The sequence below is a fragment of the Bactrocera latifrons genome, unplaced genomic scaffold, assembly GCF_001853355.1.
Source record: "Bactrocera latifrons isolate USDA-ARS-PBARC rearing strain unplaced genomic scaffold, ASM185335v1 scaffold_79, whole genome shotgun sequence".
NCBI classification, from domain to species: Eukaryota; Metazoa; Arthropoda; class Insecta; order Diptera; family Tephritidae; genus Bactrocera; species Bactrocera latifrons.
In genome coordinates this window covers 348,457-369,576 of record NW_017537478.1, presented here as the reverse complement: position 1 = coordinate 369,576, position 21,120 = coordinate 348,457, and the positions used below count along the sequence as shown (strand labels likewise).

The following is a 21,120-nucleotide window of genomic DNA, read 5'->3' as shown; positions in this document are numbered from 1 at the left end:
ATCTCATCTTTCCAGCGACATCTGCTGACAAAATACGACATGACTTTTTCGACTAACTTATGTCTGAAGGCATATCATTTATGTCCGCTTTTCCTACAGGGTTTTACTACATATTTATTATTACTCTTTTTCTAAGTATTTTACCATACATTGGCCAGTGTCTTCAATCAAATGCTCGGCTGCTTGTCGAAATCGAACGGGAAAACTGATGATGTGTTGATTTATTGATTGGTTAGGGTCAGGTCCATGAAATCGTTTGTTTTCAGCTTCAAAGCTATTATAATGATTTTTGTTTTGGTTTCTGGTTTCATATGCTTGTAATCTGAATTTTGGTCAAGTGAATAGAATGCACATAATTTAATTAACATAATCAAGGTGCAATGTTAATTGTATGATGCGAAGAGAAAATCAATTGATTTTAAAGTGAAAAACGCCAGCGGGTGTCCCAAGCGCATTACATTACATTCTGTAAGTACCAGAATCTGCATTTTAGACATATATTAGTGTGTCCTTATGTTTGTATGTTTATAGTTGAGGCTTTCTCTTGATTTGCTGTTGTTCACAGTTCATTAATTTGCTTAACATGAAAACATATTTGAACATACACATAAATTTGGTGGTTTAGTATATTTTTCGGGGTATAATACATATATTTCGCTGGGCTACCGCAAAGTGGGGCCAAGTCCCATATTAACATATTTAGAAATAATTATTTTGTTGACATGTCCAGTTCATTAGCGTTTAAGCACAAACATAGCAAAACAAAATTTACTTTTCTGAAGACATTTCTCCACCTTAACGCCAGTGTTAATGAGAAAGAGTTGGGCCAGTTTGTCAGCACAAGTTCGATTAGTGGTGTTGCAGCAAGTCAAACAGTAACTAATTATATTCCTCTCCACACTCCACACTACCTTAACTCAAAACAAGTGCAACAAGTGTATATGCATGTATGTGTGTGTGTGTGAGGGTGCGTTGTAGGTACGCGCGCACAGTGGCTCACCCGCCATCAGATTAGGGGACTTGAAAGGCATGCCGTCGCCTGCACCAATTCCAATTCTCATCGCCGCTACCTATTTGTGCCACAAACTGTAGTTTATTCATGTGCACTCATGCCGGGGAAATGGCATTCTTATGCAAATCATCCGCTCATCGAACAATAAAAAAAAAACAATAAAATTCACGAAATCTTTGAAACGCCACTGCGTTAAAGGTGACACAGTCGTATATTGTTGCTGCCGTTGCTGCTTCTGGAGCTCTCGTTGAGCGCAACCTGTTTCGTTTATGGCCCTTTGCCGCTTTGTTTTGAATTCTTGCTGCTTAAACATGCATTGTTTACTACACAAAATTTGTTGCACACACGCATAATAGCCGAAATGTTGTTTTGTTGTTGCGCCAATCTTTTCATGTACGAAAATTAGTCAATGACAGTCATATTTTTCGTCAATGACCAATTGCTGTATTTTAATGTCTTCTTTACGGTGCTGTTAAGTAAATGAAGCAGCGCTTAAATTAGAAATCGAACATACCACACATGCATGCATGATTATATAATACTAAATGCATATATATATGGGATACATATATAATATATACATATGTGTTGGTACAGGTAACTGCGGCCAGGAGTGCGCTCGCTATATATGCAACTCATTTACAACTCTGATTGGACACCATTACCCTGGCTGGTCTTAAAATAAAAGTTTATAAATATGTGACACGCACACATTAATACAAAGCCAAATATGTGTCATAAGTTTGCATATATTTTTATACCTTGAAAAGTTTTTAACACCCCGAAGAAAAAGTCGCATATCCTATAAGCATATATAACAAGGGATCAGCGTGATGAGCCGATCCGAAACTTTCGCTGATCGTACATACCATAACCGATCAAATTGAAGTTGCTCTAAGGATTATTTTTTATTTGTGAAGCGTAGGGGGTATTATATATAGCTTCAGTGTAAGCGAAGTTAAGTTGTTTTCTTCTTACGCTTTGCTCTGGGTGCGTCAACTGCATGCAACTACAAACTTTAAAATGTTAAATTTTATAATCACCCTGTTTGTACGCTTCATCGTCAGCCAAAGCATCCAAAGTAGCATTTAAGGCATATGGATTTTACAAAAAGAAACGAAATTCTGACAAAAATGAAACATGTTAGGCAAGTAATTACAATTCAGTGCCGTTCTCTTAGCATTTAACACTGTCTGTGCAAAATTTTGGAGAGTACCGAATCGAACATATACCAGTTGTAGATTGTCAGCATTAACAGCGAAACCTTGTATCAACATGTGCTCTAACACTTTCGAAAATAGGATATGATTCTGCTTTGTTGGATAAATTCTTCTTCCATCGACAAATTATATTTTTTGTTTTTAAGTTTCGCGCTCTTTCACTACTCTTACATTTTCGTCAAGTTTAAAGTATTAAATTGGGTAGAAATTTCATAATGTCACTTTTGACGATTAAAATTTCATAAATATCAACGTGGATGTCATGTCAGTAGTCCTTTTTCTTGTAAAATGCCAACGATTTAAGGTGCTCTTAAATCTTGAACATATGAAAAAGTTACTCGGAGTCATATCTGGCGAAATGGAGACTCATTATGAATTTGTTTTTAAGCAAGAATTCACGAACAAGCAACGAACGCGTTAGCTTATATTAAACAAAATTATCAAAGTAAGCAATGAAGGAATTTTGACACATAGACTCTCCAAACCTGCGTTTTAAATATTAAAACTTCCGTTATTTTCTGAGTACAGCTCTTTTTCTTCAAAATCCTGATACCGGCTATAAGCAGTTGCAATGTACATAGTTGTATGTATATCTTCACACTTTCCAAATTTTTCTGTGACTTTTGCTGTGACACGTTTTCATCGCATGGTATCTAATTTCGGTATTCGTATCGGGTTCTTAATGGTATACTCCATAGCTTTTTATCAATCTAAAATATAAGCTTCCATCAGGTACTCACAAAGAGAGACAGAATTTAGTCAGCTCGATATTTGTGAATAAAAAATAGAAAAAAAGCACAAATATAAATTATCGTAAGTCTTTTATTTTATTTTTTTTTTTTTTATTAAAACTTTTGCCAATCTGATTGCAAAGTCAGCAAAGCTTGCATTTTGAACGAATCAACCTCTCTATTTTTTCCGTTTTGGAACTAAGCAAAGTGGCTCGGTGCCAAGTCAGATGTCCATTTTTTTTTTTTTTTTTTTTTTTTTTTTATTTTTTTTTTTTTTTTTTTTTTTTTTTTTTTTTTTTTTTTTTTTTTCAAAAAACAGGCAATCTATCTAATCTATCGTATTTTTTTACATTTCTTTCGAACAAACGACACCAGCCTTTTCTTGAGCGATCGACAAATTGTGCGGAATCCAACGTGAAAAACTTTGTTTAAATGTTCAAGCAATATTGAATATACAATATGTTGGTCCCACTAATACCTATAGTTGCCTCTATCTCACTATAGGTCACATTGCGATTTTCGGGACAACAACTTTTGATGGATGAACTTTACAATATTTGTCATAGAGTGATCTGCGACCTCGATTGAATTCATCATATCCCCAATAAACACTGGCTCTTGATGGAGCTTCATCGTAAACAATTAAATGACGCTCATCGATGCACTGTTCCTGAGTAATTCCGCGTCAAAGGTAATAAAAATAAAACGCGCAAAAATGTTAGCGTTTTAACTCCTTTTTTGCGGGTTGAGAAGAATATTTTAAGTTACTATATTATTCGATAAAATAGGATAGCTGAAGAGGAGTATCAGAATCTGAGAAGGTCGTGGATTTATATTTCCCTTTAGGCTTACATCAATACAGCGGCTGAAATTGTGCATTCAGCGTATACTACAGATTTGGTCCACAGCTGCTTTTTCCTGTGAACGCCGAAACGGCGGCCTATTTTGAAGCAAATTACAAAGAATACTACAAAAATGTATTTCACACCTTAAAATGAACTTGAGTGAACGAATATATGATTCAGTTTAATTATGCATTTTTTTTTTTTTTTTTTGAATAGTGAAACCTTTATATGCTATCAAAAGTGATCTTGTAACAAAAACAGTGGAAAATACAACAAAGTCAGTGCTTGCTTCCACAACAGAAGCCAAAACAAGAAGTCGTGATTGCACAACTCATAACTCACTGCATCTAAGTGCGACTGACATGGAGGATCCTTGCAACGAGTTGAACAGTAGTTGCACATTAGTGGCGGCAGCAGCAACAATAGCAACAGCGCTACGTGGCTAACGCACAGTAAGCAAAGCAAATCACACAGTGGCACAATTGGCGCATGGCTGTTGCTTCAGCTGTTTGTTGTTGTTGTTCTTGCCAGTTAAATGCTTTGGAGAAATGTGCGCATTTTCACACTTTTGCGCGCACGTATTGTTTAATTAAAAGCGCCTGCACGTTTGCGCGATTCGCAAAGTGACGTTGGCGCACGGTGCTGTATGCCACTGCGCAGTGTCTTTGCGCATGCGCGCGCCGGTCGTGGTACTGCCGCGTGCAACTGCCACTTTGCCACTCACTCTGCCACTCGGAGCGCAGTGCTACTGCATTGCCGCAAAATGGCTAAAAGCTCGGTGGCTGGGCTGTTGGGCAGCAGCGCAACACCGTAATGTCGTCATCGTCAACGCCGTTCGGCGGAGAGGCGTGAAAATGAAAAGGCGCTGCAGGCTGGCTGCGTGCCCGATAGATTTTATATGATGAGTGTATGTTGACTGCGTCAACGACTGCTGTCGTCTGCTGTTTATTGCCTTTGTTGCACGTACGTGTATTGTTGTGTTGTTGCGTGTTTTTTTTTTTTTCATTCGTTGTTGATGCGCGCGCCGTGATTGCGAGTGATTAAATTGCTCTAAAAAATTTACGAAATTATTTTCGCTTATAATTCGCGAATCATGTTGCATTGTTGTCACATTTGACCACAATGCAAGCACTTCCACACCACGCCGCACATGAATGTACATTTTATACTTCGTGTGTGTGTGTGTGTGCGTGGTGTGTGTGGCAGCACTTGCTTGTTTGTGCTTTTCATTCATTCTTGGCGCGCGATGTTTTCCTGCCGCTCATAATCTCCCGTAGTGCTTTCGTTTTCGTTGTTGTTGCTGTTGTTGTTATTTTTGTTTTTACTACATGTGCCGCATGGCTGATCTGTTCGTCGCCTGGCTTGATGATGATTGTTTGCTTGTTGCCACTGCATGATGTTGCACATTTATGCCATTATTTGTATTTGTTGTTGTACTTGTGGCACTGGTGGCTGCTGCTCACTTAACAATGACAATTGCTGGGCTGATTATTTTGACTTGATAACGAGCTCCTTCAACAAAACAGCAAACAACATTTTGCTGCACTTCTTCAGAAACGTCGCTTTGCGGCGCGACGTTTTGCCTCCACTTCATGTTGCAAGCCTTCAGCACGTCAGCACAGCTACTCGTGCGCACAAGTGTGTGTGCGTCTGTTCGTGTTTACATGTGGTGTGTGCTGCGCAAAAGTGGCCGAGTCATGATGTGATTCAGTCGTCATCAATTTGAATCCTTTGTCCGCTTTCCAACAATCCTGTCCGAGCGGCAGGCAGTGTGTTGCACTCGATTTGCTGCGCTTCGCAAATTAACGCTGTAGCAATTATTTTCGCTTTGAAAGTAAAAATGCTAACAACATGTTTCGAAGTAGTGCAAACAAGCGGCAATTTGCGGCTTGCAGTCCGTCTGCGTATGTATGCAACAGGTTTGTATGAAAAACTCGTCACAAGAGTGGTAAAATAAAAATATGAATGGAAGTGTTGGTTTTCAAAAGGGGATTAAAGCTTTGTGACTGGGCTGCGGCTTCAAAAACCTTCGTCTTCGTTGCTGGCATTAAAAGCATCGCACCACATAGTTAGGAATATTGTCGTTTCGACCGCTCTAAAATTGAGACAGGTGGATGGTTAAAAATCAGCTGGCCAAATCAAACTGTTTTAAAAGCAGCCTTTTTTAAGACTAAAAACAGTTACATTTAGATTCTCTGTAGCCGCTTTCAAAAGGCGAATGCTGTTTACGTGAGTTAAATGAGATCTTTATACATTCTGTCTGCGATTCTGTCTTATAATTGGCAACTTTTTACCATGAAACAATCAAATTTTGCAACCTTAGTATCGTGGTAGGTTGAGTGAGTGTCTGCAGACGCAACTAAGTCTTTGGGGGGCTCTTGGAAGCCTTACTTTGTTATATCCTCTCTGAGTCAACGTGTTTCTGATGAAGTTCATGAATACAAACTAAATTTTTTTTTTTTTCAACATTCGGAACATTGTGAAGAACGCCTCATCCAATAGCTGCAATTCTTTCCCTATACAAAGCTTTTCATTCGCACAGAAGATGTTTTATACCTCTAGACAGTTTCTGCAATAGTCATTGTGTGCTGTTTCCTGTCTGCTACCTTTTAGGCCAATTAGATAGTGCCTGTTATCATTCCTACTACATTTCGTAAGCCATTCCTTTTGAATTTCAATAGTCAGCATTCGCTGCAATATTCATTTCTCCAGTTGAGCGATTTAGGGATTGACTCCATCGACACTCAGCTATAATTATAACATGCCAAAGATATATAAATTCCATATTTTCTGGATTCTAATAGTAGTTTGGTACCTGCTCTGGCGGGTTCATCTGCTTCACGGTTTCCAGGAATATCACCATGCCCTAGAACCCATTTGCAGGTTTAACGTGAAATAGAATATTAGAGCCAATAAGAGATCAATGCATTATTTCTTTATATTTGACGAAACTCTAAGATATGTTGTTTGAATATATAGAGATATTTATATTGCCAACTGTGATCTCCGCCTGGAAGATACTGCAGCAGTTCAATAGGCGGAAGGCGATCCAGGGACCGAGGGATAAGCATCTATATAGATAGGACAAAAGTATATAGTCCAGTGAGAGGTGGTATTTTTCATCGAGATTAGATATCGGAATCGGCTTACGTCTTTATCCGATCTTAGATCCATCGCACATTCTTCTCGGATGTACTAGTTTTCTCATTGGCTTGTAGACCAAGTGAATGTTCCTTTCTAAAAAATCTTCGATACAAATTTTGAAAATGTAGATCCAAGCTGTTTTCCTGCCGGTTCCTTCCGATAAAAATATGAATGATAATACCGGTAAAAAAGAAGATTTGACTCTGGATATGCTTTTCGAATGGTGTGGATTTTTTTGCCTGATGGATATAAGGGCCTTTCACATCAAATTCACATTTTATTAGACACACTTACGTGGAAAAGCTTCTTTATTTATGGTTCCCAAATCTTGTTCTGCGATTAAGCGAAACATATACGTTTTTTTTTTACAAATAAATATTTTTTTCCAAAACTGTCGTAAGACATTACCAGCTGCTGTCCTAACTAACTTGCGTGTTGTTTGATTGGATTTAGAGATATGTGAGGAAAAACTCGCACAGAGTGAGATATTGTCTCAAATTTCAATATTTCAAATAAACTACATTTGACTCCGAGGAGCTCTATGTCTGAAATATTGTGACATCTATGATGTAATCTCTAGCCCTGCCTCTCGAACATGACAGACTTTGTTTTAAATACTGAAAAAAACAACTAAAACAAAAAACCATGGGAACTACAGTAGCCTTGAAGCTACAACACCCTCCACAAATACAAAATTTTATGCAAGAACTTGATTTCGACCGATCAGTTTATATGTAAGCTATAGTGACTCGATCTGAACAATTTTTCAAAGATTGCATTATTGCCTTAGATGATAATTCATGCTAATATCTTGTCAAATTAAAATTTTTCCATACAAGCACTGGTTTCCGATTGTTCTGTTTGTATAGCAGCTATATGCTCTAGCAGTTCAATGTCCGCCGATTCCGACAACAGTGCCGCATCTTGGTTAAAAAGCACGGGTGCATATTTTCAAAACGGTTTGTCCAAAAATGAAGGGCTAGTTCGCATGTATTATGACGGATATCGTAAAAAGGACGCAGTACGTCACGCTGATCAATGGTCTACTTATATAGTTTATAGGGTCTCTGAAGTTTCCTTTTGGGCGTTACAAACCTCGTGTCAAATTAATACCTATATGGTATAGGTTTTAAAAAAATATTGAAAGAGACACCTAATAGACGAATCCTTAAGGGTCTAAAATTGAAACTATCGTTATGAAAGTATACAAGAGAACTAACGATAAATGGTGACGAGAGATTGTTATAACAGAATTGTACATCAAAAGGGGCACTACAATTATCTTCTTACAATGAGTAAAGACATAAAAGGGTGGCAGCTGGAACAACGCCCAGTAGAGATTTGATGAAGTCAATGCTCTACCTAACTGCCGCCATACACATATCTTAATTTAAGATTTCAAGGGACTAACTTTTTGCTGATTATTCCAGCCAAGATTTTACGTTTGCTGCGTTCTTGTTTGGTGAACATATTGGTTGGGCAGTTTGATGCCACTAGACTTTCTGCACAGCATTTAACTTCCTCGCTTAGGGCATCATTTTTCAATTTTCAAAAACTTCACTTTTGTCTAAGCAACTTCCAAAGTGTCCACGACACTGTCGACCAACACAAATATAAATGATTGCATGTTGCAAGAGCAGTGCTCAACAATTCAACAGCTCGCAACGCCGGTGAGCCGGTCAGTGTGGACAACAAAGATCATTTAACAACACAAAACGATTGCGTTGACAGGCGATGCTGCGTAGAAAATAAACGAAACTTCAAAAGAGCACATTTTTTGCTGTTATTGCATTTATCATAGTTGTCGTTTGCTGCCCGCTTGTCTGTCGGTGATGATGGAAACCACTGTGCTAATGCTGCGCTAGAAGTCGAAGGTGGCGGCGGCTCGGCTTGGACCTTGCAACAAATTCGTTGCGCTTTGTTAGTGATGGCTTTATGTTGTATGCCACACGCATACCCATACGCATCACACATACATATGTGCCGCTCAAGTCTACGCTTGTGGTCCAGCATCAATGCTTGAACTCTGTACCAACGGCACCATGCCCACAACTCTCGACTATGCATGAAGATGGACGTGAGCGCAACGCGTTGTTGCCGCACGTTTTCCATTTCCATTTCGTGAGACGTTCATGCTTGACATGTAATTGAGTGCGATGATTTCTGAAGATGCCACTCCTATGTGCCGCAACGCCGACTACGCCAGCCAGCAATAGAAGATGAGTTCACCAGTGGACATAGTCACACAACGTAAATGACTTAAGCGTATCGCCCGCACACCACTTGCTATCCTGTGCGTTTTTCTGCATTTTGTCTTGCTTTCAGCGTGAGTTCATAAATCGCATTAACATTGTCATCCGGTGGAGCATCACCCCAGTGTGTCTGTGACCATGCGATGTCAAATGCGTTGTCTTGCAGCTGTGATTTGTACGTAGTTTACCGTCTTTTAAATGCAGTTGCGGTTTATCTTTACAGTTATCATGGTTACTTTGCATATTACATGCAAATGCGCGCGTAATCTCTCTCCGCAAGTCAAATGGTCCACTGATGCCAATATGATGGTCGCTTTGCTCTGCCACCGGAAGCCGTATGTAGTTTGCTACGTTTTTGGTATTTTTGTGTAACATAAAAATGTTAGTGTTTCCCAGAAGAGAGTTAATATCGGCTGCAGCAAATAAGCAGACAGTAATCTGTGTTCAGGTATACCTTATACCGATTCTCAGTCAGACTTCCAGAACCAAAAAAATTGTTTCCAAACGTTTATCGGAATATTTTTATTTATAAAAATTACGTGTCACGTTGTTTGTCTGCGATGGACTCCTAAACTACTTAACCGATTTTAACAAACTTTAGCACACTGTGCTCAGTTCGAACCAACTTAGAAGATAGGATAATAAGAGCAGTCCATAAATGAAAAATACAGCGACAGCTCTATTAAATGGGCTCTCTATTAAGCGGGCATCTCTATTTACTGGACAGAAAGGTTGTCTTAAATTATGTTATTTTTTCCAATGAAATTTATTTGTATGCACATATTCAATATTAAACCTCAAGTACAAACCCACCCCTTTAAATATTCAAGATAAAACTAATAATTTGAAATATATTTATTCATATTTATCATATACCATATATTGAGAACTCAGAGCTTTATTAAGTATTATTAGGAGAACACTCAATCCTTAAATTTAAAACGAAGAAAATTTGACTTTGACTAGTTCAAAAGTGACTTTGGAGTCTTCTAAGTCTGTTGCTAGTATTGTAGTGCTGCCGTGGAAAATAATTCATGCCTAATTTCGAGAAGATATATATATCAAAGAAAATATCTTTCCAAACAAGGATTTGATTTTAAACGTTCAGTTGACCAATGGTCCGATTTAAATGGCTCCAACAGATGATAAGATTCTTGAATAAATAGGACAAGTGCAAAATCTCAGATTGATATCTCAAAAATTGATGCACTATTACAGTTCGCCGATAAACAGACGGAAAGACAGGCGGGCATTGCTCAATTAACTCAGCTCGTCTTACTAATCAAAAATTAATATATTTTGTAGAGTCGTCGACGATTCTTTTCGGTTCCAGTCCAATAACGCTATATATGATAATAGTCGCTGTCTACGGTCCTTCCTTTTGCAAGATAGTCAATATAAATTACTCCTTGCGCATCCCAAACTGCAGACACCATAGCCTTGCCAGTCGACTGTTGCCCATTTCCAAGCTATGGAGCGGGCTCTTCGTTTGTGAATCCGATCGGTCTTCGGTGTGAAATGCTGGAGCCATATTTGATCAACTGTGGTTTATTACGCTTGAATATTTCTAAACACTGCTCTGAATCACCAATCCGTCACTGGCTTTGGTCAAAAAGCTAAGCTTTCTCTTTTTTGAGCTCGCACAGAAACTTCTTATACCCAAATATGCGTGAATGATATGATGTACACGTTCAATCAATACCTTTGGAGTACCTGCTATGTCGAACAACTCCTTACGGTCATCCAAAATTATTTTGTGGACTTTTTTTTTTTTTTTTTGGTATTTCCGTCGTTAATAGCCTCTTTGGGACTTTCTTTGCCTTCAATAGTATTAACATACGAAAATCTTTCGATTTATTTTTTGTAAACTAACACATCATCTACTATACACATGTGTCAATCAGAGACTTTTTCAAATGGTCTGTTATATTAGATATGGTTATAACATATTAAAGATGTATTACAATCTTTACTTGTTATTACTTATTTTGAAAATGTGAAGAAATGGGTTTGAATGAAATATGACMACACTTAAGATATCTACATGGCATCATCGACGAACAATGGAGACTAAGATTCAACACGATTGAATATTGGAGTTGATGCTCATGTTTCTTATCTAACTAATAGAAAAACTCTACATTTATGATGACTTTAAGGTTAAGTCTCTCATTACAAAAAAAAACTTTTTAATGAAATATTTCTTTGTTAGAATTTATCGAGCTTTGCTTTTGAAATGATAGATGTCATTGTAAGTCTTCAAGAGCAGAATGGAACAACTTATGGTACCTTTTAAGCACACCAATAGAGTATTTTAAAATGATAGTATCGATGTCAAGGAGTAATCTAAGATGTTGCGTAGTTTTACAGCTGCTTTCGATATCAGTGAAATGAGTTGATGAGCTGATTATGATCTCCTTTCTTCACCCATACAAATGCATACACAGATTCCACAGTGAAGTTTTGATTATGGTGATGTCAGGTCCCACATTCAAAATTGGTCGAAAAATACTTTTAAAGATACTTAGCTGATGAAATATTATATAACAGCATTAATGAATCTAGTTTTTTTTTTTTACATGAACAAATTTTATTTGAATTGATTATATATTTTTATTTTTGGAAATTTCACATTACCGTCGGCATCAAATAAATATATATAAAGAATTTACATTGCTTTATTAAATTATATATATTTTTGTGTATGAAAACAAATATTATTTATAAGCCTATATATACTATATATTGGTATATACTTTAACGTAACCGTATTTTGTTTTTTTTTTTGTTTTGTGTTTTTTACCAACCTTGTAAACAAAAAGTCATACTTGAGATGAAATTACAAGTACAATGTATCTACATACAGACATATGTACGAAATACTCGAAAACAAAGCCCAGTTGGGAATATTATCACTTCAGGCAAATATCAAGCATTTACTGATTTTACAGAATTGATAATAATAAATTGGAATTTTTTTTGAAAAGTCACAAAATATTGCTCGAGTACACAGACATACATACATACATTGATGGCAGGGACTTGAGCAATATTCATAAGCGCGTGAGTAAATATAAATGTAAATGCTTATGGCCATAGCTGCTACCAATTCATCAAAAGTGAATTGGAAAGATTTTATGACTGTGATTATGTCACAATTACCGAAAATGTCTTGTTGCTAGCGTTGCGGCATGAATGACAACATTTGTTTTTGTTTTTATGTGTGTTGTGTTTTGAAACTCCTTACATTAATATTCGAATATTTATATTGCCATGGGTTTGCTTGCTTTCTGAAAGCGCAGCATTGCCACCGAAATCAGATAAAACAAGTGCATTTGCATCAGATAGGCCAACAGGCCGGCTGGATGGCTGGCTGGCAGGTAACCAAGCGGACGCTTGGGACGCATGAATGAATGGAAAGAGTCAGCAGTCAGCAGTGAGCAGTGAGCGCGGTACTGTGGGACAATTTGTCAGTAGGCATTTGAATGTAGATTTGGATGGACACGCACACATACATATTTATATTGTTGTTGTTTGCTTGTTTGTACCAAAGCTTTGTTTTCTCTTGGCACAAGGCATTTGAAGAGCTCGGTATACCCACTAAATATGATTATGCGTCTCAATATGGGCTTTTCTGCTTTGCTTAGAAGAAAGCAAAAGAATAGACGAGTATTGGAATTTGTTGAGAAATTGTAACAAAGCGCATTCATAGCTCGTTACAGACATATTCAAAGTAAGTATCTGAGAAATGTCAGTAATCGCTCGAAAAGAATGGCGAAACAAGGTGCAACAATGGCGCTGAATGACACTGAGCAGCGTCAGATCGGAAGTGGCAGGTACATAATGCTGCCACAACATAGACAAGATACGAAACTAATGGAAATTGAAAGAGTTCACGTTATGGAGTTGTGTGAAAGTAACAAAAGATGTATTAGAAAATATTAAGAAAAAAGTAATAATACACAAGCAATAGAAATATGGAAAAAGTTTCAAAAAAAATATCAAAAAAAATATCAAAAAAAAAAAATATCAAAAAAGATACAAAAAAGTTAAAAAAAGATACAAAAAAAAATTAGAAATATAAAAAAGTTTCGAAAAAAATTACTAACAAATTTGGAAAAAATATGACATTAATCCAGCGACAGCTAGAAGTGCGTGAGAACTTTATTTTCGTTTCCCGCGTTGACTCGTTAACTCGTTAACCTGCTGTGTATTGGCTGTGGACAATACGATTATGGATAGATAATACATGGCTTCTAACTTAGGGTGCCACTAGTAGTGCACTTAATAGCTTTATAGTATTCTATTCCTAACATAAAGCAGGCCATAAAGCAGGAAATGCTTGTCAGTCAATAAAAAGCTGTGAACAATAATATTTCTTTTATGCGCTTATACCGGTAACAGTTTTGAATGCGAGTTCGATATTACTAAACTGAAGCGAAAAAGTTCTCATGCTTCTCGAAATGGCTAATAAAAAAAAAAGAAATATTGATACCACAATTATAAGCGGTATTAAATTCTATATGAAACTCAATTCCATACAAAACTTTCAAATTAGTTATTATAAAATATTAACGCCTGCCAAAAAGCTTTCAAAGCTCGTATATCACAGACGAAATTTGCCATTCGTAAACTTAATGAAGTAATTTGAAGCCATGTAAATAAAAAGGCCTCTAGTAATGCAGCCAAATAGTTGTACATACACCGGTACCGAGTATCCTACGCTGCCAACATATGTGCCTACTGAGCAGCGGTTAACTCATAGATATTTATCACGGAATACTTAAGCTCGCTCAAAGCAGCAACATGCATAAGCGTCCAGTTGTAGCGGTGAGTATGGGTCTATCTGTGCGCTTGACCCCGCTGCCAGGTAATTTCCACAAAATAAATTATTTGATTTGATTGAGCTCGAAATGAGTTCGCGAAATGCCCAAAGCATTCAACGAAATTAACTGCAACTCCTTTTTCATGTGCAATTCTAAGTACACAACGCCGCTACGAACGTGGCATGCACCCACATGTTGCCTACTTGTTTATATGTGATGTGGCACATGTGCATGCATGTGGCAGAGGCATGTGTCTTTAATAGAAATAAGCACTTGCTCGCATGTCTACTGAGATCTAGCTTAACGTTACAAGCCCAAATAGTAGTTGCAAGACTGTTTTGGGAATGTTAATATGGAGAAATAACCGTACAATGTGATGCTTGACTAAATACAAAAATATAACAAACTTTGATATTTAGGCATCCTAGGACATTGTACTGATCGGAATCAGTAGGTTACGATATGTTGTTCGTCTAGGGGCTTGGCGGCTGCTCCATCTAGCAAATATTTGTTGATGAAAAAGCAGACAACGCGGGTCCACATATCAATCGGCGCAAAATCATTGTTCACCAATCAATCTACAGGGTTTGTCCGCAAAGTAATATGACTGATGTTCTTCCGCCGCGACAGTACTTCGGAGTGTGTATCCACCGACTGGATTCGGTAGAGAGCGTTCCTAACTAACGAAAGAGCAGCTGGTCAGTTGTCTCCGAGAGTCAGGACAATTCGGTAAATATGCGACAGAGAAGTTTGATATGATCAGGCAGGCTTACCCAGATATTGCTTTAGTAAGAAGTGGTGTACTTCGGTGGCATCAGGCCTTTTTGGAGGACCGGGAGGAGATCGATGATGAAGACCGTGCTGGGAGACCTGCGACTTCGAAAAACACCGACAATGTGAATCGTGTGAGCAAAGTTTTGAACTCAGACTGTCCAGTTGATATCCGTTTAATTGCCCAGATATTAAATGTATCGAAATCTATGGTTCATAACATTGTGACGGAGCACTTGAACATGCGGAAGGTGTACGCTAATATGGTCCCAAAAGTGCTCACTGACGACCAGAAATTGCGGCGAGGGGAAGAGTGTCAAGAAAATTTGAACATGTGTGAAAGTTACCCCCCATTTTTGAATAACTTAATCACAGGTGGCGTGACATAGATCTTTGAGTATGATCCCGAGACAAAGAGGCAGCCTTCCGAGTGGCGCACAACGACAGAGGGGATCCCTGCAGCATGCAACTCGGCTCTCAAAGCTATTCCGGATAATGCCTTCCGTCAATGGTTGGAAATCGCGCCTGTAGCGCTGTATCGACGCAGCATTGTAGCGATTGGTTCAGTAAACTTTTTTAAATCGACTCAATCCTATTACTTTAAGGACAAACCTGGTAGAATGCCAAAATACCCTAAAATTGCTTCAATATTAAACAGTACAACTGAAGAAAGGATCTTACAAAACTCAATGATCATCACAATTTTAAAGAATTTAGAAGCAGTACCGGTAGGATGAATCTCTTAAAAATCCGCAGGTGGAAGCAGAAGAAAATGAAGACTCCGTTGGAGGGATCAGGTGGAGAAGGACTTGGTATCTCGAAATGGCGCAAACCAATAAAAAAAGAAACGACTGACGCGCTGCTGTTAACTCGGCTATAACGAAGGAGAAGAAACTTTGCAGGTTTGTATGCATGTGTCTACCTCAGCGTAGCACCATTGCATTAACATAAATTTGCGTTTGACATGTGCAACATTTGTTGACAAATTGACTGCACTAACAAGACTACTTTAAGCATTTCCACCACTGATTAGATAAACATTGGAAATGGTTTCCGAAATTTGTCAACTTATGGACGGCTAATGGTGACAATTTCTCTACACCGCCGCATATTCGTGCATAGGCAAAGCGAAGTAGCGAGATGTGTGTTCAAGCTTAAGGTATTGGTCAGGTGAAGAATGGTCTATTAATTTATGGTGCGAGTTAGCAGCAAAAGCGGCAGCCTTTGCTGTGATTGCGCGAGCAGCCGTTTTAGCATTAAATTAATTCGGTACTAAGCTGTACCATTAGTTGACCGTTTGGTTGGCTGGCGCGCCGATAGCTGTTATTTCTCTAAGTGAAAAATCCGTTACCTTAAGTGAGCAATTAAATGGAGCACAGATCAAAGGACAGCGACCGGTGCTGCTAAGCGTCAGGTCTGCGGTTCACAACGCTGCCGCAAACGGTCACGCGTGTGTGTATGTGTAGTTAGTAGTCACAGGTGCATATGCGCTGTCTTATTTGTATGCGCAAGAGTGTGCTTTAGGAAATTAGTTAAAATGTTAATAGTCTGACTAATTTGGTGTGCTACTCTTCTTCGGCGGTGGAACTAGGCATCGTCTGAACTAATTTGTTCAATTGAATTTCACTAAGAAAATGAAAATATGAGCCGTAGGCCCGTAAACCTTTTCTCGCTTTGGATTAATTATGAATTCGTTTCGTTTGTTTTATTAGTGGACCAGTTCATTTCCACTACATTTGCTCGCGGTGGCCTAATCCATTTTGGTGCCTAGAAAAAATATATCTACATTTCTAGATATGTGCGCCTATGTTTGTCGCTCTCAACAGTCTAGTTAAAAAAATATGTGTAATCTAATTAGAAATGAAGAAAAAACTTTCGTTTATATGAAAGAAGCAAGAAAATTCAATTAAACTTCGACGCGAACCTAAAAGTGCCCATAAAATTCGTTCAGTCTCATAAATTGGTAGCTGGGCTTTGTTGTGTGAGGTTTCGCGTTTCACTTAACAACTTCGAATTAACATAATTAACAATTATTTGCATTTGCAGCAAAACATATTGGAAAGACACCTTTGGCTTAAGGAAAATCTCATAAATAGTGTGATAAGCCGTTGCGGCCTTTTGCTTTGGTTTTCATATTTATGTGTGTCACATTTACATGTGTGACATGTGTCGTCAATGGTTTTAGTCTTGCAGTGAAGAGTCTGAGTCTGAATCTGCGTCTAAGAAATCCGTGTCTTCATCTCAAAGAATAATACGCATGAAGTCATAAGCATATCAAAAGAACGTATTACGTATATATATCATTTGAATCGTTTTAGATGTCGGCGCTTTCGACAAATGAGCATATTCTGGAGAAAAAGTGCACATGTTACAATTTCAGATCGATTTCTCAAAAACTGAGAGTCCAGTACGCATATATATAGGGGACTGACAGACGGACATATCTAAATTGACTCAACTCGTCACGCTGATGATTTTCATAAATATTTTATACATTTCCGATAATTTTCCAAATAATCGTCATTTTCGACTTTCAGTTAAATATTTCAGCGACTGAAGCACATCGAGAACTCCAAAAAGTTAACGGAGCTGCTGTCCCAAACGAAAAAAAAATATGCCTTGATTGGTTTCGTTCGCTTCAAATTCACCCATTTCAGTATTAATGACCATACACGTGAAGAAAAGCCAAACACTTTCGGTGACTGTGAATTGGAGACGTTACTCGATAAGAATACGTGTGAAACGCAAGAAGAGGTTGCTTCGGCATTTAGAGTCAGACGTCATGCCATTTCAAAACGATAACATGTGCTGGAAATGATTCAGAAACTAGGAACTTGGGTTTCTTCTTACCTCTATGCCAAAAGATGGAAAAAGTGATTATGTTATATGACCACGCATGACCTCATACATATTTCTAAACCCTTTAAAACATACCTGGAAGCACTTAAAGACGAACTTCTATCCCAATTGCTATATTTACCAAATAGAAGCATCGTACGATATTATTTTTTCCATTCGGTTGCTTAAGGTCTGGCTCAGAAGCAGTTCCATTCACAGGGCGACATCGAATAATGGGTTGATTCTTAGATAGCATTACAAGATGAACATTTTACGAAAATATGTTGGGGCAACAATAAAATTTCTGATTTATAATAATAAAAAAAAATATTTAATAAAATATTGTTGTTTTATTTCTCTGAAATTATCTAAAATATGTGACTTGAAAAATAAAAAAAGAAAAAAAACTTTTCTTCGTGTTTCGTACACTTGCCAACATGCCACCCTACTCATTAACACTATAAAGTGGCCATTGCTCCGATTTGTAACACGTGACCACCATACATGCAAACGTCTATTTGCAGAACCTGCATATGGCTTGTAAACAACTTTCCGCAAACAGCTGATGGCGATGTTGTGATGAAAGTGCGAATAAAAACAGAAAACAAATGTGAGAACACAAAAGTGTAGAGCGAGAGCGCGCAACAGCAAAGCGCATGCGTGAGTACTCGCAACTGCTGGAGACCAAATTCCAATGGAATGTCGTGCGCTGTCGTTTAAGAAAGGATTCTTCAAATTGATTTTATCCAGCAGATGCAGAATCAACGAATCCGCACCCATTTGTGAAAGCTGAAATTTTCATCTCAATTTGTAATATGTAAAATCAGACAAAAATTTGTGAAAAGGTAAAGAACATTTTTCGCAAAAACGCTGCTTTAAGAAATTACTGTTATTTGTGGCTAGTTGCTGCGCATTTTAATGTGAAAAGTGCTTTTTAATCACAAGGGCGTTTTTATAAAATAGCCAATTAAACGAATTAAAGGCAAGGCTGTTGCTGGTGGTGAAAGCGCTTTAAACGGTGGATCTATAGCAGCTACAACTTGGTAAACTATGAATCGAACAAGTTATAGCAATTGGCTGGGTAGCTGCCTGGGACTGGTGGTGCTGCTGCTGGCTTGCACACAGCTGCAAAGAGGCAAGTTTGAAGAGTGTATTTTCTGTTTACGTACATACATATAAAATAATTATTTATTTAATTAAATGCAGTATGAGTATAACTCGATTACTTATATTGTTATGTTGTACTGTATCATTGCTTTAGCAACGTACGTTAAGAAGGCGTGTATGTATCGTACTAATACTATATACATATATACCTATATATACATATATACGTATATACAAATTACCAAAGCTGCCTATTAAAACCTACTATATATTTTATTTTAGCTTTATGTAACAGTATGGAGCGAATGATTTGATTTTTTTCTGATTTAATGCAAACAAAAGCTTTGACAAATACTTAAAATTCTTCACAAAGGAAGTGATATTTTAAAATTTGCCAAAGTTTACATTGATGATATTCCCCGTTGAAAGTTACTAAGTTAGAATCCAATCTAGAGAAACATACGCCGCTCAGCGCCTGTCAAATTTCGTTTGAGTATACTCATGTGTGCGGTGCGGAAAAACAGAGCGCGTTCGCCTTGTTTCTAGCCCCCCGTCCAACTCCATTGCCATCACTTGTACGCAGCGACTTTTCATTTGCATTCACTTTTGATTTGCTTACCAATTGCTTACAAATCAGTCAGCATCCTACGCTTATATGTACATAAATTCATGCATTGTTGTAATAAATTTGCGATTAAAAATTAACATATAATAAAAAGAAGTTAAAAAATTAAAAAAAAAATTATTATAAATCAAATTTATGAGAAACAGTAATTAAATTAATTAAATTTGTTGATGTAATAAAATTTACGTGCATTTTACTAGCATTTTCAGTAGCGCAAACTTTTTGAAAGTAAAATTGTGTATTGTTTTTGAAAAATTATACGCTTACAATACAACTTAAAATTTGCCATAACTGTTACTACACTACTTGCAACTAGTGTAAGTATTACGAAATACCAGTATATCTATATCATACATGTATGTACATATGTAAGTCTCATATTTCTTTTAAACAACGCAAGCGAAAATCAAATTACTTAAATAATTAATCAAATTAAGCGACTTTCTGGGTGTATTGGCCAACACTTGTTCAGTTATGTTGGGCCGCAAAGACGCGGCAGTTAAAATTTAGTTTGAAATTAAGCCACGAAAGCGGTAATTAGGACTATTGGAAAAAAAAAATGAAAAAAAGCTAAACTCCTCAAGGTTCGGAAACACGCAATTCAGCTTAGTTACATACATAACTACGTATATGCTAACCGACGATCATCGTATGCTTGTAAACTATTGAAACCATGTAAACAAATGCTTAAACAGTAACTGTTTCTTTCCCTCTACAGCCTCCCACACGCTGCAGTTATTACTAAAAACATTTAAATTGTGCCAGCGTCTAACTGCTGGTGCACAAAGAAACATAAAATACGTAAAAATATATAGAAAATAGCATTGTAAATCGAAAAAACAATATATATAACGAGATTTCTGTATTAACTGCCGAATCTTAATTCATACTCCTTCTGAACCGAGCATTTTCAGAACCAAACAAGTAAAGCGAAAATAAAAAAAAATTAAAAGAAAAAAGTTATGAGAACCTAAGGTTGCGAAAATGAAGCGTTAAATGCGAAAACTTGAAAGAGCACAAAACTACACACACAAAAAAAAAATTAAAAAAAAAAAAACAAGCGCAAACATCGCATTATATTAAATAACTCTCCAACTGTCACTGAAAGCAGCCAAAATACCTACATAACAACGACAAACCACTTAGCAGCACTTTCAAACTTCAATTAGTCCCGTAATGGATTCACTTAGCCTGTTTCGCAAACTCTAGCTACATAACTTGAAATTAAATTTGATTTTCCATTTGCTATATACATACATAGATAACACTTTTTTTGTTTTTGTAATTGTGTACCACTTTCTACACCCTGAAATCTCTATCTAACTCTCTGTCTCTCTTTCTTCACTCAACAACTGAAATTATAACGCACCCTTTAAGCAATGAATCCTCGCAGAATCAAAACATTGTTGCAATTGAACGCGGCAAACGCGAGCATCAAACAAACGTCTCTCTAGTACAAGATACACCCCTATAACTTCTCTCCAATCAACCACATTTGTTTACACTCTCCATACTCTCCAAGCTATTTTTCGCTCACCATCACTTTGTGTTTCCACTCTACAACTGAACTATAGATTTTGTTTGTTCAAACTTTATATCTTTCTCGTTTCCAATGCGTCTCCTTTATTTATATTTTATTTATATTTGATTTGCTAAATTTTCTTTTGGCTCCATCTTTCGTATATTTTCCTGCTTGTTGTGACCGAGTTCTATCAAAGGTACTCATGCATGCACATCAGTTCAAAAAAC

At 37.2% G+C, this 21,120-nt stretch overlaps 1 protein-coding gene across 2 annotated transcripts in view; it reads left to right on the top strand.

Moving 5' to 3' along the window:
* Nucleotides 1-18,393: 18,393 nt before the first annotated feature.
* The window catches only part of LOC108976629 (acetylcholine receptor subunit beta-like 1), a 9,747-nt gene continuing 7,020 nt past the window's right edge, over nucleotides 18,394-21,120 (top strand). The window contains exons 1-2 of one of the 2 annotated variants that reach the window (XM_018945856.1): nucleotides 18,394-18,484; nucleotides 18,603-18,774. In XM_018945856.1, the coding sequence (XP_018801401.1) occupies nucleotides 18,690-18,774 (85 nt within the window). In that variant the 5' untranslated portion in view covers nucleotides 18,394-18,484; nucleotides 18,603-18,689. Of the gene's footprint in view, nucleotides 18,485-18,602; nucleotides 18,775-21,120 lie in introns of those variants that run through there. The other variant, XM_018945857.1, reaches the window with a different exon arrangement.